This window comes from Tyto alba, unplaced genomic scaffold, assembly GCF_018691265.1.
Source record: "Tyto alba isolate M040663 unplaced genomic scaffold, T.alba_DEE_v4.0 Super-Scaffold_1, whole genome shotgun sequence".
Classification (NCBI taxonomy): Eukaryota; Metazoa; Chordata; class Aves; order Strigiformes; family Tytonidae; genus Tyto; species Tyto alba.
In genome coordinates this window covers 4,418,447-4,433,261 of record NW_024881261.1, presented here as the reverse complement: position 1 = coordinate 4,433,261, position 14,815 = coordinate 4,418,447, and the positions used below count along the sequence as shown (strand labels likewise).

The window sequence follows — 14,815 nt, the reverse complement described above, 5'->3', positions numbered from 1 at the left end:
GTTTCAAGCTTTTTTGTCTGATTTTATGCAGCAGGAGTATGTGCTGTTTAATTGGGGAGTTAGTGGGAATTCCGTGTGGCGACACAGAGCGATCCCTTTACAAACAGAGGGAGAGTTTGTGGGATGGGGCTTGATGTCTCACAGAAAGCTGTGCTGCTGGAAAGGTCAGCGATCGTGGGACACACAGCATTACAGATCAGGTTTGCCAAATGACTGCAGCTCTGTACGCTGGAATGCGAGATCATTTGTCTTTTACAAATTAACTTTGGTGCCTTGCTTTGGCCCTGCATGGTGTTTTTCCTACCCACCCCTACTTTTAAAGAATTGTGTAAAAGCTAATTTTAACCTGTGACACTAATCTTGCGTTGATCAATTCGCACCTGCTCTTGTTTTCTGAAGTCAAGTTTCGGCAGGTCTCAGATTGAGCTGGATTCTGGGGCTGTTTCCATCCCTGTGGCCATAACTATCCATGTCATCTATCTCCACGTAGACTTTTATCTGCTAAATGTTTTGTCCACACACTTAATCCAGCTGTTTCCTTTTTGTTCTCCATATGTTTTGTTGGAAATGAGAACAAGCAAGGTGTTGAGAAAGTCATTCCAAACTCTATGTGAAGTGTCCTAGGACAGCATGAGGTGAGGGTTTGGTGCTCAGACACCCCCTTCTTGCTCCTGGGGGGACTGTTGGCTCCCAGCTCAGTAGGACACCCCTGGCACCCAGCCACAGGCTTTGCTTCACAGACATTCAGCAGCTCCAACTCCCTTTGCAGAAATGGTCCCCCAGGACCTGCCAGCAGCATCCGATGCCCGCCTCGACCCACAGACTAAACCCAAAATCCCAACCGGTATGGGAAAGAAAAGGGTTAACCCAAAGTCTTTGTTTCTCAGGGCATCTTTCTATGCTGTCCCTAGCAATGTTCTCTTCTGTATGCATTTGCTTCATTCACTTTAGAAACTCCTAGTAGTTCCTGCAAAAGACTATGCAAACCAGCATAGATCCCTTCATCTCTCAGATACTCAACTGCATGGGGGTGAACCATCACAGAAAATTACATAGAAAATCAGGGCATTTCAAGACCATTCCTGATAACTGAGTCTAGGTAGGGAATTTAGCTTGTCAGAACAGGCCTATCCAAGTGGAAATCTGACCCAGACAGTAAGTGAATCTTCTTAATCTTGCAGAAGTTGATTTTTCACTGGCGGTTATGATCTAGGATTTGATTTCATGCTTCTCCAGGAGGAAGCCATCACTTTCTACCAGTCAGTAGCCCTGGTACCATGCTGGAGCTTCTCTTACCAAGTGACTGAGTGAAGAGTTAAAATTGCAGAGCCGGTTTTCTGCAGCACCCTGCTGCTTCCTTGATGTCTCAGACTGAAGCATCAATCTGAACTAACCAGTTTAGTATGGGCGGAGGATCTGGCTCAGAGCACATGGGGCTATAGATAGCTGCTCTGCTTCTGCAGCACTGACAGTGATAAATGGCCCCTGGGAGAGGAGGATGTTTAGTCATCTCCTGAGGATGGTTTGATGGACATGAGTAACTACTGAGTCTTAAGACCTCTGTCCACGTTGCATCATGCTAAAGATACTTCATATCTTTAATGTGTTGTAACGTACAGATCATTTTGGGTGGCTTTTTTCTCGTGAAGAACATAATCCCCTATAGTCTCCTAACATTGCGCGGTGCGCAGAAGGGCAGGCACAGATCATGTGTCCCTGCAGGGACCAAGAAGAACCTCCCTGGATTTCAGAAGGTCCCTGTGCTAAGCCACTTCTTTCCCTGACCACTTTGTATACCAGCGAGGTGGCCACCGAGAGGCAACACAGAAATGAAGAGCCACATTTCACTGCTGCCATGGCCAACTTGGGCTGGAAAATGTTCCTTGTGTGCGTATCCAGGCTGTGGTGCTCAGCTGCTCTAAGGAGTCCTGCTTTACTGAAGAGAGTGTTTCCCAAGGCTGTAGTTGATTTTTCACAAGCGAGTTTGTACGCCGGCCAAGACTGCTGACAGCTCAATATTCAGCTACAGAATATAATTTTCTGTCATTTTGATTTATGTTCTTCTCTGCAACCAGAGTCCCACATGAAAAAAAAAAAATCGGAAGGAGTTTATCTTGAAGTTAGCTCAATGAAAGTTTATTCTTCAACTGACTTAGCAAATTAAAGATATTTTTAGATTTTTTTTTTTTTTTTGCTTATTTCTGGGATATGAAAAAGTACTAAAAAGTAACCTCCGCTGTCAGTTCTGTGACCTGCCGTTGTGAAGGCTGCCGTCGTGCAACGCAAAAACGGTCATTGTCACTGAAAGAGAAGCCAAGCTGAAACCGTGAGAGCAAGGTCTGCTCTTGGCTGAAGTTTCCACCTGCAGCGGGTGGCCCTGTCCAGGGAGGCTCTGACACACCGAAGCGACACCCAGGACGTCGGGGCCGAGCTCCAGAGCAGTGCTCCACTGAAGGCTCTCTTCAAACTCTCAGTAACCGGGGGTTTCCCCTGGGAAACATCCCAAATCCCCGGGGGGAAAGGCTGGAGTAGAGCCACGGTCTCTGCTCCCTTCGGACGGCAGAAAAAGGGCTCATCCTCCAGCATCTTGGGTTTGCCCGGAGGTTTTATGGCAGAGCTCTCTCTTCTGCCTCACTTCTGGCACCCAGACTTGGGCTCCTGAATTGTTCTGCTCCATTTGGAGTGTTGCTTCTTGGCATTAGTGTTGGGGGATTATTGCTTGCAGTTTCCTTTCGACAGATGCTTAAAAGAGCAATTCTGAGCTAGAGGGGGAAAAAAAAAAAAAAAAATACCCGTGGCTTGGCTATTTGTGTGCAGTTGTGTGAGCTACAAAGCGTTCTGCAAGACAAAGGAAGAGGCCACATGAAACAGCTCTTGGGGTGGCACTGACAGGAGTAAAAGCTCCCAGCACAGCCCTAGGAAAAGGCAAGAGAGCAGGGAAGTGTGTTTTATTCCAGTTCTCTGCTTTCCTACAGAGTTCAGACAATTTTATTTATTGCATTTCCCCCCACTTAGCAGCGATGAGCATATAGGTAATCTAAGGCATATGATGTCTGAAAAGCATAGATCCAAAATGTGCCATGGGCTGAAATGAAGCACGCTTTGCAGCCCAGGGGTAGGGATGGCTGGCGTGGGGACGGCAGGGTGTCACGGGGCTGGTCCCCACCACGGGAGGGAAGCGGGGTGCTGGCTGGAGCCGGGCCGGGCAGGGGAGGCACCTGAGGAACTGCTGCACCCCGTCTGCTTTAAGGGGAGACATCTGCTGCGTAAGGGCTGCGTATCCCTCTCATTTTCTTCTGGATAACGTCAGTAAAGTGTTATTAAAACTATTGAAACCCTTGCACTGCGAGCGAGGCTGGCTGTCTGCAGCATGGGTAGCAGAAGAGTATTTTAGGGTTTCCAGCTGTAACCCTGTCGGGTGTCGGACTGCAAAGCAGAAGAGAAATAATTTGGTTTGGATGAATAACAGGGGGGCAGCAGATGAAAATGAAGCCCATGTCCACCCCAGCGGTCCCGTGGGGCAGGAGGGGGGCAGTTGGGCAACGCATGGGGGGTGAAGTTGTGAAGTTATAGCTTCCTGGGAGCTAAGGTGGGTTTTAACATTAACCTCACTGGAGCCAGGCACTGATCGCTGGCCAGTCCGTGCGTTGTGATCTCATCTTGTTTGGACAAATAGGTAAAAATACCTTATTTCCTAGTTTGCTTTACTTTGTCTCTCTCTCTCTATATATAGACACACACACACAGGCCTTCCACAGCACACATTTAGTGTATACAGGGTGTTTCCTTGATGGCTGGCATTTAGCAGCTGAGTCACAGGTGGATTTCTGTATAGTCAGCACACATATCAATCACAAAATCCTTTTAATAGATCAAAGAGTGCTGTGTAATTGAAAATTTCTTGTAGAAGTGTTCATTTTGAGCAGTTCTTAAAATTTTCTCCTGATGTATAAGCTAGGAAAGAAACATTTTTCAGGGTGTAAAATGGAAACAAGTTTTGTTCATTACTTTTTTAGATCTCCACTCAAATTAAGGATTATTAACAAGAAATTAGTATTTTACCACACTCTTCCCAAAGATATGCCTGTATTCAGAAAAACCACTTGGTTAAATCAGGGGGTAAGCAATAATGTCCACCTAAGGGATGGATACGTATTAGATTTTTACTTGCTTTACATTTGAAGTTTTTTCTCTGTTGTATATTATAACTTGCCTTACCTTCTACGATCAAAATTATTCTTCAGTTGAGGAAAACCTAAAACCCATCATAGTTACTGTTCTTATTGCACCCTAGCCCTGTAACAAGTTAGAACTTGGATAATTAAATAAAGACCCGCGGAGTGACCTACCACTTTTTAAATAAGATGCTTTTATGACAGCCAGCACCAATGTAGCGTCCATTTCAGGGAGCCATTGTCCTTGTGCCAGACATGGCTTTGCAGGTGACACAAGGAAAGCTGAGTATTGGTGTCTTTTATTTTTCCAAGTTTCACACAATAACTGTGCAGCAAGTAAAATCTCGAGCAGTGTAAGCTCCCAAAGAGGCCATGCCTTTGTGAGGAGCTCGTGTACTCGGACATGAAGAGCACAGCTGAAAAATTAACAGAAAGGAAATAGCCTTGGGGAGCCTCAGTGCTGGAACTGAAGAAATAATTTGGTACTTGTACAGACAAGTGCTCACCAAATTCTGCACATCATAAATAATAATAATAATCATCTCTCTGCCTCCCCTGTATCCGATGGGAAATGCATCTTCCCCTCTGAGAAAATGGCCTGAGCTAAATAAAGGTTTGCCCTTTACAGGGAGTGAGAGAGATGGGAGCTGGACATTCAGGCTCTCATCTCTTTCCCAAAGGAAAGCCATTAAGCGTATAAAATACATATGTTTTCTCTTCAGCAGCTGTTGGGTTTCTCAGCCCAAGAGCCATAACAGAACCACAAGGTTTGGAAAATTTCTGCTTCCCATATCTGCCCCTCTCCCCACCAGCAGTAGTGCTGAATCAGTGAAATAGGATTGTGCATCTGCGCCTCGTTAGGCCAGTACCTCTAATTAAATCATTGGCAAAAAATGACTTTGAGCTGCTCTGCTCTGGGGTGGTGACTCATGGCGGAGGGTGAGTCTGACGCTTTTTATGGTAGTGTCTGAAACCATCACTGTCTGATTTACAAGGAGGTGGTGGTCCTGAGAATTAAACCCTGACAGAGCCTTCCCATTCGCTGAAGCGCTATGGACAGACCTTTCACATGCCTAGGTCAGAAGTTTTTCTTTTCTTTGCCTATTTCTAGAGAAAAAAAAAAAAAAACATGGGAGAATAATTATTTGCACAGTTTCGTAGGATCCTAGTGAAGTGTCTCCCAGCAATCTCTGATACTGCTATTGCCTGAATGAAGAAGTGCCGTGCGCAATGCAGTGCATTAATTTGGATTAGTTAGTTAATGATGTAGATTGTCTTCCGCACAACACTCTGCAAAGTTTTGCCCAGATGTGTTGCACGGGGGGGCATAGGATCTGCTGTAGCATGCAGGGAAGACCTGGGTGTGGGGAAGGGAGGGAGAGAAGGGGGAAAAGGGGACCTGGTTGGCAGCCTGTCCTCGCTCAGCCCTTTCCATCTCCTTCGCAGGCCTTGCGATGAAAACCACCCCCGCGTGAAGCCTGACGCGTACGTGGACAACCTCGCCGAAGCGGTTGACATAATCCTCCAGCAGCTGTAAAACCGCCGGCGCCGGGGGGGCGAGGGGGAGCAAGTGAGGCCTCTCCGTCCTCTCCCACCTCCATCTGACGGGAGCCGACCCGCACCCAGCCTCGCCCGGGGTTGGGGGGACACCCGCGTCCCTAAATATTGCGCGTAACGGCCTCCTGACCCCACCAAAGGCACCACCACACCCGCTTTCCTCTGGCACGTCTTGAGCGCCTTCCAAAATCAGGCAAAATCAGCTCTCCCAAAAGTGCCGGGTGGAGCTGAGCCTTGTCTGTCCGAGGGGAGCCCTGAGGTGGGTGAGGGGCTTCAGCCTCCCCCAGGTGATGCTGGGGGGGGGGGGACGACGGTACCCCCCCTTTAACCCTTTGCTCACTCCGGGGACCCAGCCTGGAGGTGCCTGGGTGGGAAATGGGGGGACCCGACACCCCTTCACTAACAGGCTCTTCCGTTTCACTCGCCCATACTGTGCCTTTTGGGGTGGGGGACGTCCTTGAGGGGCGACGGAGGCCACCAAGCCCCGGGCTGGGGTCCAGCGTGTGCCTCTTGCTGTGGGTGACAGTTTCTGCAGCGATTAACCCCTGGCCGGCACCACCCCCAGTTAGGGCTCAGAAATCCAGTAACGCTGCGACACATTATGGAATAACGGCGCTGTCCTGTCGGGAATAAACCTTGTCCTGCAGCTCTGGCCCGTTTGTCGTTGTGTTCGGTCACATCAGCACTGGCAGGGATGCTTAGAGGATCTGAAATGCTTTTCCCTGGCTGGAATAAGCTGACGAGGGCCATGGGACCACTGGGCTTTTCCTTCTCGCCGTGGGGGGTCTTGCAGGCAGACCTGGCTGTTGGGGGGGGGGGGGCACGTGGTTTTCCTACTCCTTCCCGTCGAAATCCCGGCCGTGCAGCTGGGAGCTCACCTGGGCACTGTCGGTGTGTTGAGCCTTGTGCTCACACGGCGCGACACGGCGCGACACGGCGCGACACGGCGCGACACGGGGCGACATGCTTGGCCTTGCCATGAAGACCAGCGTGGGCAACTCAGCTCCAGCCGGTGCTGGCACTCCTGGCTTTAAGTCTCCAGCCCTAGCTGGGCACCAGTCTCTGTAAAGCACCAGCTCCATCAGTCCTCCTGCCACGACTATAAACGCTGCTTTATAAATACTTTGTGGAATGTTCAGCCGCTTTCCTTCCTGGGAGCCGTTGCTAAACATTCCTCCGGTTCTGGATACCAAAACCACACAGGCCTACACCACTCCCTGATGGCTCCAGCTACCTGAACGGGACGAACCCCGTCTGTTCACTGAACATCCCCCGGGACTGATCCTGCACCGGCACCACTTGCGTGCTGAGCACCCGCTGCATTAGTTTGGCCCCAGCTCAGCCCCATCCTGCTGCTAGGGAACACTCAGAATGTGCGGGGCTGCCAAGCAATGCTCCAGTGAGCTGGAACAGGCATGAGATTTATCTTTTTATTTAAAAAAAAAAAAAAAAATTAGAATAAGCATTGCTAAAATGAGCTGCTCCCCACCGCTGCAGGACTCCAGCAGATCCCCGGGGTTTTCAGTTTTGCAGCGCAGCTATTGCAGCGTGTGGGGTAACACTTGGCAAGAGCGTGGCAGGGATGGGAGCTCAAACCGGGTAGAATTAGAGATTTGGGGGGGGGGGAGGTCACTTCATCCTGTCCTCTGCCCCAGGGGAAGCAGGGGGTGTCCACCTTCACTGACGCCTGCCAGCATTTGCAAGGGTCACCCTTTTATAGGCAAAAGTCCCCTTTTAACCAGCATGTCAGCAGCTCTGCACCCCCTCGGGTTTTAGGCAAGACTTTGTGCTTTAGGCTGAAGTGCAAGGAGACCGTTTGGGCTTTAGCCACAAAAGGTATGCAATTATGTATGTGTTATATATATTTTTATATATATATATATAAATATATAATATATATTATATAATATATAATATATATAATATAATATATAAATATATAATATATATAAATATATAATATATATAAATATATATATATATGCTCAGGCAGAGTGCTCTGTTCGCTGTCTGCATTCACCTACTGCTCTCTCCATTTGCAAAGCGGGAGGTAAATAATTCCAGCTATGTTTCCAGCAGTCCCAACAGCTGAAGACAAGCCCGGTCACTGAAGGACACCAAAATGATGCTCCGTGTTCCTGGAGCAGCCTGCGAGCATTGGAAACCCTTGTTTTTCAGAGCTACCAGCTAGCTGCTGAGCTGCATGGCACCCCTTGGGGACAGTGCGGGGAAAGAGGGCTAAGAATTAAATTCTAATAAAATAAACCACATCTGGGAAAATGACCTTAGTACGATTTTTCAATCTGGTTTTATATCTTTTTATCCTCTGTGTAGCAGTTCAGCCAAAGTGTACAGCACTGTGTGCATCCGCGCACATGCGAAGGATGCTGTAAACACTGGTTGAACATTAGGGCTGTGACAGATCACTGAGAATTTCTTTTTTATCCTATAATTCTTCCTTTCTGTTCTGTTATACTAAGCCTATTTATCTGCCTATTAAGTGTAGGCAGATAAACATCCTGCCGTCTGTCATGAAACTTTAAACTGTTTGCTTGCTCAAGGAAACGCAGCCGTTTTCCTTTCTGGTTTACAAAGGCTGTAGGGAGATATTACCCTGTTTCCCCAAGAATTTATTTTAAACTCTCTGCCCTTGCCCTGTTGTGGGCTTTTGCGTTGCTTGGGTTTAGATTTGATTTTAAGGGGACATTAGCTCTGTCCTTAGACACAAAGCGTAAGGTGCTACTTGGCACTTAAATGTTGATTTGCATTTCGCTGTTACCTTGTCGGCTGTGTTACAGCTGAGTAACAGCCAGCATCGGGCTGGGGGGGCCATGGGAGATGTCCCCCCACCACAGGAAGATGCTTCGTGTCTGATGAACGCCACAAAACGCCCATTTTGCTGGTGCAACCCGAAGCTGGGACACCCTTATTATTTCTGCAGCGGACACCTCGATGGAGGGGCCCCACCTTTCCCAACGCCCACCCATTTGGGGGGCACACTCCCACCCCCCCACCCCCCCCCCCCCCCAGCACCCCTGGAGAGGCCAGGGGGGTGCAGCCAGACCCCCCTCCTCGGGGAGAGGAGAGGCAGATGGGGCTCACGCACCCACACCCAGCTCTGCCCCATCAAACCCCAACCGTTGTCCCCAACGCCCCCGCCGCGGCGCCCGGCCACGGGGACAGCACAGAGAGGCGAGACGCCGGCCGGGGGGTTATTGAACCAGGAAACTTTATTTACACAGTAAAAGTAACAAGCAATTTCCTGAGACTGAGCTGCTCTAGTGCAATCAAGTCATGGAGGGGGTACGCGCGGGCAGCCTCCTCGCCCACCCCGGCGGGGGCACCTCGGGCAGCCCCTCCCCGGGGACACGCACGTCCCGCTGCGCTTGTGCAATTGCCAGCGAGACTTGGCTACTACAGGTCATAGCTTCAGAAAGCTTTTTTTTTGTGTTTTTTTTTTTTTTTTTTTCCTCTTCTTTTTTTTTTTTTTTATTTTTTTATTTTTTTGGCCATCCTCTTGATTTCTGGAACATCAAACCCATAAACGCTGTAAAGCACTGCTACAATCCTATAACATCCTACATAAGTCTGTTAGCCTGGTCAGCCAGGAGCTTTTAAACAATGCACTTGAAACACAACTTTATTGGCCAAATAGGCTATGCTATAACGTGGAAAAATTACAATCTATTTTACAAATACTTCTTTTTGTTTTTTGTTTTTCTTTAAACGTAATCTTTCATAGAACAGGCTCAAAGACCTGCATCTGCAAACACACAGCAAACTCCCCGTGCACGTGCTAAGACTTTTCCTATTAAAATCCTTTTTTTTTTTTTTTTTTTTTCAGGATGATGAACCCTTATTGCTGCTGACACAGCTTGCTGTCATCCTGAAACGGCTGCTGGCCAGACTGGGTCACGCCTTGGACAAGCCACCGAGTCTCTTCAGGATAATGAGCCTGTTTTAGCTACCTAGCAAGGAATAACATCCCGTGTCTGCATATTACTTTAATATCACATTCTGGCAGCCGGCAGGAATTTGCCCGGGGGGGTTACCAAAGCGTCTGTGTAATAGGTGAAGTCCTTTACAAACCAAGAGCAGGACCCCCGGGGGGGTGCCCTGCTCTCCCGCTGTGGTTGCCGCAGGCATAGGGTGCAGATCTCCTGATGCCGGGGAGCAACGCCACTTCTGACTTTACAATCAACAGGATGTCCCCTGAATCTGAGGCACATACTATATTATATTTAATATTTTTAATTACTTTATTTATATATATATTTATATATATATAAATCCACAAATGTTTTACCTCTACAGAGAGAGAGAGAGAGAGAGAAAAAAAAAAAATTTAAAAAGTAAGGCTTTCTTAAACTGAGAATAAGTACATGAAATCATACAAACCCAACAACAAATTACCCAACAGAACACCACCGTGGCCTCAAAACCGTCGCTAACTGTAGTCTGTGCCTACGCTAACGTGCCCAGTATAAGGCCATGACTCATTGGAGAAGCATCTTTAGTAAGGCAAAAGGGTTGTGCTGTATGTAAACTGAATGCTACGGCTACGTCGAGTACAGCTGGGTAGTGGTCCACTGGTCACCTTCCTACCGGGGGAGGGGGGTAGCATGGCACCGGTAGCAGCCCTTGGAAAGAAAACAGAAGCCCTTAGGAATTACAGCCCCGGTGATGCACATGCGAGAGCCCACCCAGAGCTCTGGGGCAGCAGCCAGGCATGGATTTGGGTGAATTTGCCCTTTTTCGGTCCGTCGGGAACCGGCAGCTGAGGAGGTGCCCGTGGCTAGTGGGAGCTGTGTGCCCCGAGACTGGGGACGTGTCTGGGGGGGGGGGGGGGGGTATGTATTCGAGCATGAGGAAGACTCAAAAGCCGAGAACCGTGCTGAGGCTGTGCCGTGGCGGGGCACGGACCTGGGGAAAACTCTGGACCCTCCCCAAATTGTCTGAGACCGGCAGCGCCTTCCACGACAGCAGGGCTGAAAATGAAGCCAGGATGTATTTTCTTTTCAATGGTGCCTCAAGCAATGCTTTAAAAGAGCTGGAGGTTTCTCCAAAATGAAAAGACATCCCTGTTGTCCCCTCCCCAAATATTTGGGGCTGGTCCTGACTGCCAGCACCCGGCTTGGAGGGAGCGGACGTGGCCACTGCCACGAGCAAAACCTCTGCGGTGCCAGGACAGGGATAAAGCTATATAACAGCTGATGGGTTCCACTGTGATGGGAGATGTCACACGCATCCCAAACCACCGCAGAAAAAAGTGCACTAACATAACCAGAAATGATGATTAAAAGCTGTACCAGCGGTTCTCAGCCCTTTCTGAGTTGGAGACTCCTAAAGCTTTGTCAAGGAGGGGTGCCGAACCCTGTTAAAAATGTCATGTCTTCAAGTGCTGTTGGTACCCATGACTTTTTTTCCTTTCTCGCTTTTGCAGAGCTTGGGAAGTAAACCCTGAGCTTGAGGGAACCTTCAGAAGGTGCTGGAAGCCACTCGTACAGCTTTCCTAGACCTTTAAAGAAACAAAACAAAACAAAAAAAAACAGGGAGAAAAAAAAAATATATGTGTCCTTCTAAACCTGTTAGCAAGTGGACAGCTTATTTTTACCAAAGAGAATTCATGTTGTACAAACATAATGGTCACCACTTTATCTGTGCTTAAAAAAGGCACAGGAAGAGGAAAAGCTTTCAGTGCTGCTACCTGGATTTTCAGCCTTTTGCCAGCTGACTTTGTCAAGTAACCCCGCGGCGTGCCTCAGATGCACAGCCCCTTCACAGTAAGACAGGGACAAAAAAAGAGGGTGGCAGCCGTGCCTCGGGTAGCAAAGAGGGCACAGCCACTGGTAAATGTGTAAACAGCCCAGCCCCGCTCAAAACTGGGTGTTGGGAACCCAAGCGAGGGTGGCACTGAGCCTGATCGGGGATTTTTCCCGATGGGTTTGAGAGAGGGGATTGGGAAGGGAAAAAACATAGGGAAGAAAGGCATTTGAGCATCGTTGGGCAGCGCCCACCAAGCGCTGCCACGGATGCTGCCCCGCATGGGAGCTGTGCAGGCCTGGGGTCCCTTTAATCCTCATCAGGAAAATAAAAAAAAAAAATAAAAAAAAGTTGTTTTTAAAAAAAAAAAGGTAAAAATCCAGCTCTTGCCATTATTAAATTTAAGCAGAACACTTCACTTGTGATTTCCTTCTCACGGCACTGCCAGGGACAAGGGGAGCGAGGCGGGCGCCAGGGCCGCACGGGATGCGGCAGAAGAGGAGCCGCAGCCGCCCCTGCAGCACTCGCTTTGCAAATCTCAACAGTCTGGTTTTCCCCCGCTTTTCCCAGTGCCATGGGTGGCGGTTTCTCCTTGTGCATCCCTTTCTGAACAAGCGCAGGTGGGACCTGGGGGAGCGTGGCCAGCCCCATCAGCTCCAACCCTACGTTGGCAAAAGCCAATTTCCTCACGACGCGCGAGTTTTTTGGCGATCCCTGTGCCTGGTTTCCTCGGTCGGGCAAGCAGTTCCCTCCGACTAGCTGATCTTGGCTACAGTAGTTACAAAGAATTTCAAAGATTTACACACGCACGCACACAAATTGCTCTAAATACCTGATGAAATTTTGGCAAAGCTGCTTCATCCCCTCCAGCCGGCAGGAGGAGAGCAGTGGCAGGACCCCGCAAAACCCGGCGCTGGCGGCGGGGAGCCCTCCCCGGCTCCACCGGCAGCCCCCCCCCCGACCCCGGGGCGAGAGGACCCGCTCCCTCCTCAGTTGTTTTCTATCTGCTCGATATCTATCTCGCCGTCCAGCTGGAAGAGGCCCTCGGCGCCCGTCCCGCCACCCCGCCACGCCGCCCCGTCTTCCTCCTTCCCGCCGCCCTCCTCCTCCTCCTCGCAGGAGAGGTCGTCCCTGCTGGCCCGGCGCTCGTCGGCCCGCGAGCGCGGCGGCTCCGGTACCGGGGTGCAGGCGGGGGTCCTGCCCGGCATCACCTCCGGGGAGCGGGGGGCCGCGGTCCATGGCTGGGGGCCGGGGAGCCGCGGGGAGCCGTCCTCGGCCGCGGCACTAAGGCAGGTAAGGCTGTTGAAAGTCTGGCGGTTCTGCGAAGGCAAGGGGAAAGAGGCAGCTGAGACAGGCATGGGGACAGCGACCGGAGGGAAGCCTGAAGCTGTGTCCGGGCTAGAAGTCACACCAGATGAGCCGAGGGTCCCCCCGACCCCCAAACCTGCGAGCCCCCCCCCCCCCCCCACCACCTCTCCCAGCAGAAAGCAGATGAGCAGAAACACTCAGCTCGTAGCTGCCAGGTGGCTGCAAACCCCCAGCTCCCCATCCATGGCAGGTCCTGCGCCTCTCCTGCCCCTGCAACGGGCGATGACACCAAAACCATCCCCACCCTCGGTCCCATCACCACCTCCACCCCACGCAGCTCCCTTTCGCACGTGTAAGGCAGTACAGAGCCGTTTGCCAAAAATAAACTAATGTTTCCAACAACTTCATTTATTAAATGAGCCAAGAGAAACTTCAGCCCCTTCTTTAAGCAGCTGGAGCTTAATCCTCCACTGTGATGGCTCATGGCTGCTCTTCCTTATTAAAGACCATGCGAGGTCAGTTCTCTGTCCCTTGTCTCTCTAATAAAGAGGCTTCGTGGCTGGCTGCCTTGGCCAGAAACTTGATTTAGTTTATGTACTGTCACGTCTCCAGAAAGGTTTCAAACGCCGACCACGACGAGGAGCTCACAGGCATTCCAAACCCTTCACAGCAGAACACACAACACAACCTCTCGGAGATGCTGTCTGACCACAGTGTGCTTACCTGACAGGGCATGCCTTTTACCCAGGTTGTTTTTGAAAACAGCAAACTAAGTCCTAATTAGTGAATGCCAATGGAAATAACGTGGCCATCCCGCTGGCTGCGGGGCAGACCCTGTGCTCTGAGCAGGAGAAGTCCTTGGAGCATCTCTGCGGCTTGCGCAAGCCTCTCGCAAGAGCCAGCGTGCCAAGCCAGGATGCAATGATCCGCTCTCTGCATGGACACCCAGCCCAGCCACATCCCACCCCATGGGCCGGAACGTGAAGCCAATAAATACCCAAGTGAAAGGCAGCCCTGAGCTGAAGATGCTCACCTGCTCTACGAGCCCCAAAAATCCTCAGAAATCACACCAATAAATGAGCACACGAGCATCGGCGCTCCCCTCCTCCTTACATTTCCCTTCCCCCACACGGGATTTAGGTGCAGTATGAAACCTGAAGCATATTTGCAATGAAGCAGGGGTCTGGGTTAGGCAATTCCTCACTTTTAAAGATCCCTAACTCAGGGGAGGCTTTTTTTAGTGTCAGCTCAAACCTCCATGATGAGAAGACATGGCTTATATTTTGTCTATTGGCTGTAGGAGATGGGCACATGAAGAAAAACTACTCTAAAGAAGAAAAACTACACTCTGTGATAAGTTATGGGTAGCCCATGTCTTGGTGGAAATATGGATCAGGTGGGATTCCTCAGAGGCTTCACCAGCACCTGCCATCAGTCAGTATTTTCTTGAACAAGCTGCCTGGTGGGGTTAAATCAGCAAAGACAGACGCTGGCAGCTCTTTGAGAGTCCAGAGCAGCAAGAAGTTGGTCAGTCCAGACAAGGTGACCTTTGAGGAAGAGTTTAGGAAAAAGTGGGGTTTAGGCTGGAGACACCAAGCAGGGGTGTGTGGGAGGATGTAATGTGTTTCCAATTATAAAGATCCTGGAGCACTGCTAAAGATTTCTGAAAGCTGTCAAACCTCATCACCAGAACTCATTAATACAGGTTAGACAAATGTCGTTAAACCAACGTGGATGTTGGGTTGCCTGGGGACAGCGGGAAGGTGTAGGAGAGCTCTTTGGGGTCTCTTACACTCATTTATTGAAAGGAAGGGAAACCCTGGTGCTGTGTCCATCACACCCTCTCCCCAAGAGCCTGGGCCAGACCAAAGCCGGAGCAGCCAGGAGAGCGTCGGTCCCCATCCGAGCTCACACGCCATCGGTCACACGGAGTGACAGGGCGGCTGCTGGCGGCTGCTGCGGCACAAGTCAGGACCAAACACACCACCCGAAGACACAGCCTCCCTCCAAAC

General features: G+C 50.1%; 2 protein-coding genes across 7 annotated transcripts in view; one reads left to right on the top strand and one right to left on the bottom strand.

Annotated features, from left to right (window-relative positions):
- The window catches only part of LOC104367620 (phospholysine phosphohistidine inorganic pyrophosphate phosphatase), a 95,594-nt gene extending 83,599 nt beyond the window's left edge, over positions 1 to 11,995 (top strand). Inside the window, exon 7 of one of the 2 annotated variants that reach the window (XM_032988519.2) lies at positions 9,577 to 11,995. In XM_032988519.2, the coding sequence (XP_032844410.2) occupies positions 9,577 to 9,601 (25 nt within the window). In that variant the 3' untranslated portion in view covers positions 9,602 to 11,995. Of the gene's footprint in view, positions 1 to 5,621; positions 6,379 to 9,576 lie in introns of those variants that run through there. The other variant, XM_032988517.2, reaches the window with a different exon arrangement.
- FAM53B (family with sequence similarity 53 member B) overlaps positions 8,945 to 14,815 on the bottom strand; it is a 53,659-nt gene continuing 47,788 nt past the window's right edge. For all 5 annotated transcript variants that reach the window (XM_042786429.1, XM_042786417.1, XM_042786425.1 and 2 more), the window contains one exon: positions 8,945 to 12,814. In XM_042786429.1, coding sequence (XP_042642363.1) covers positions 12,485 to 12,814 — 330 coding nt within the window. In that variant the 3' untranslated portion in view covers positions 8,945 to 12,484. The remainder of the gene's footprint in view (positions 12,815 to 14,815) is intronic.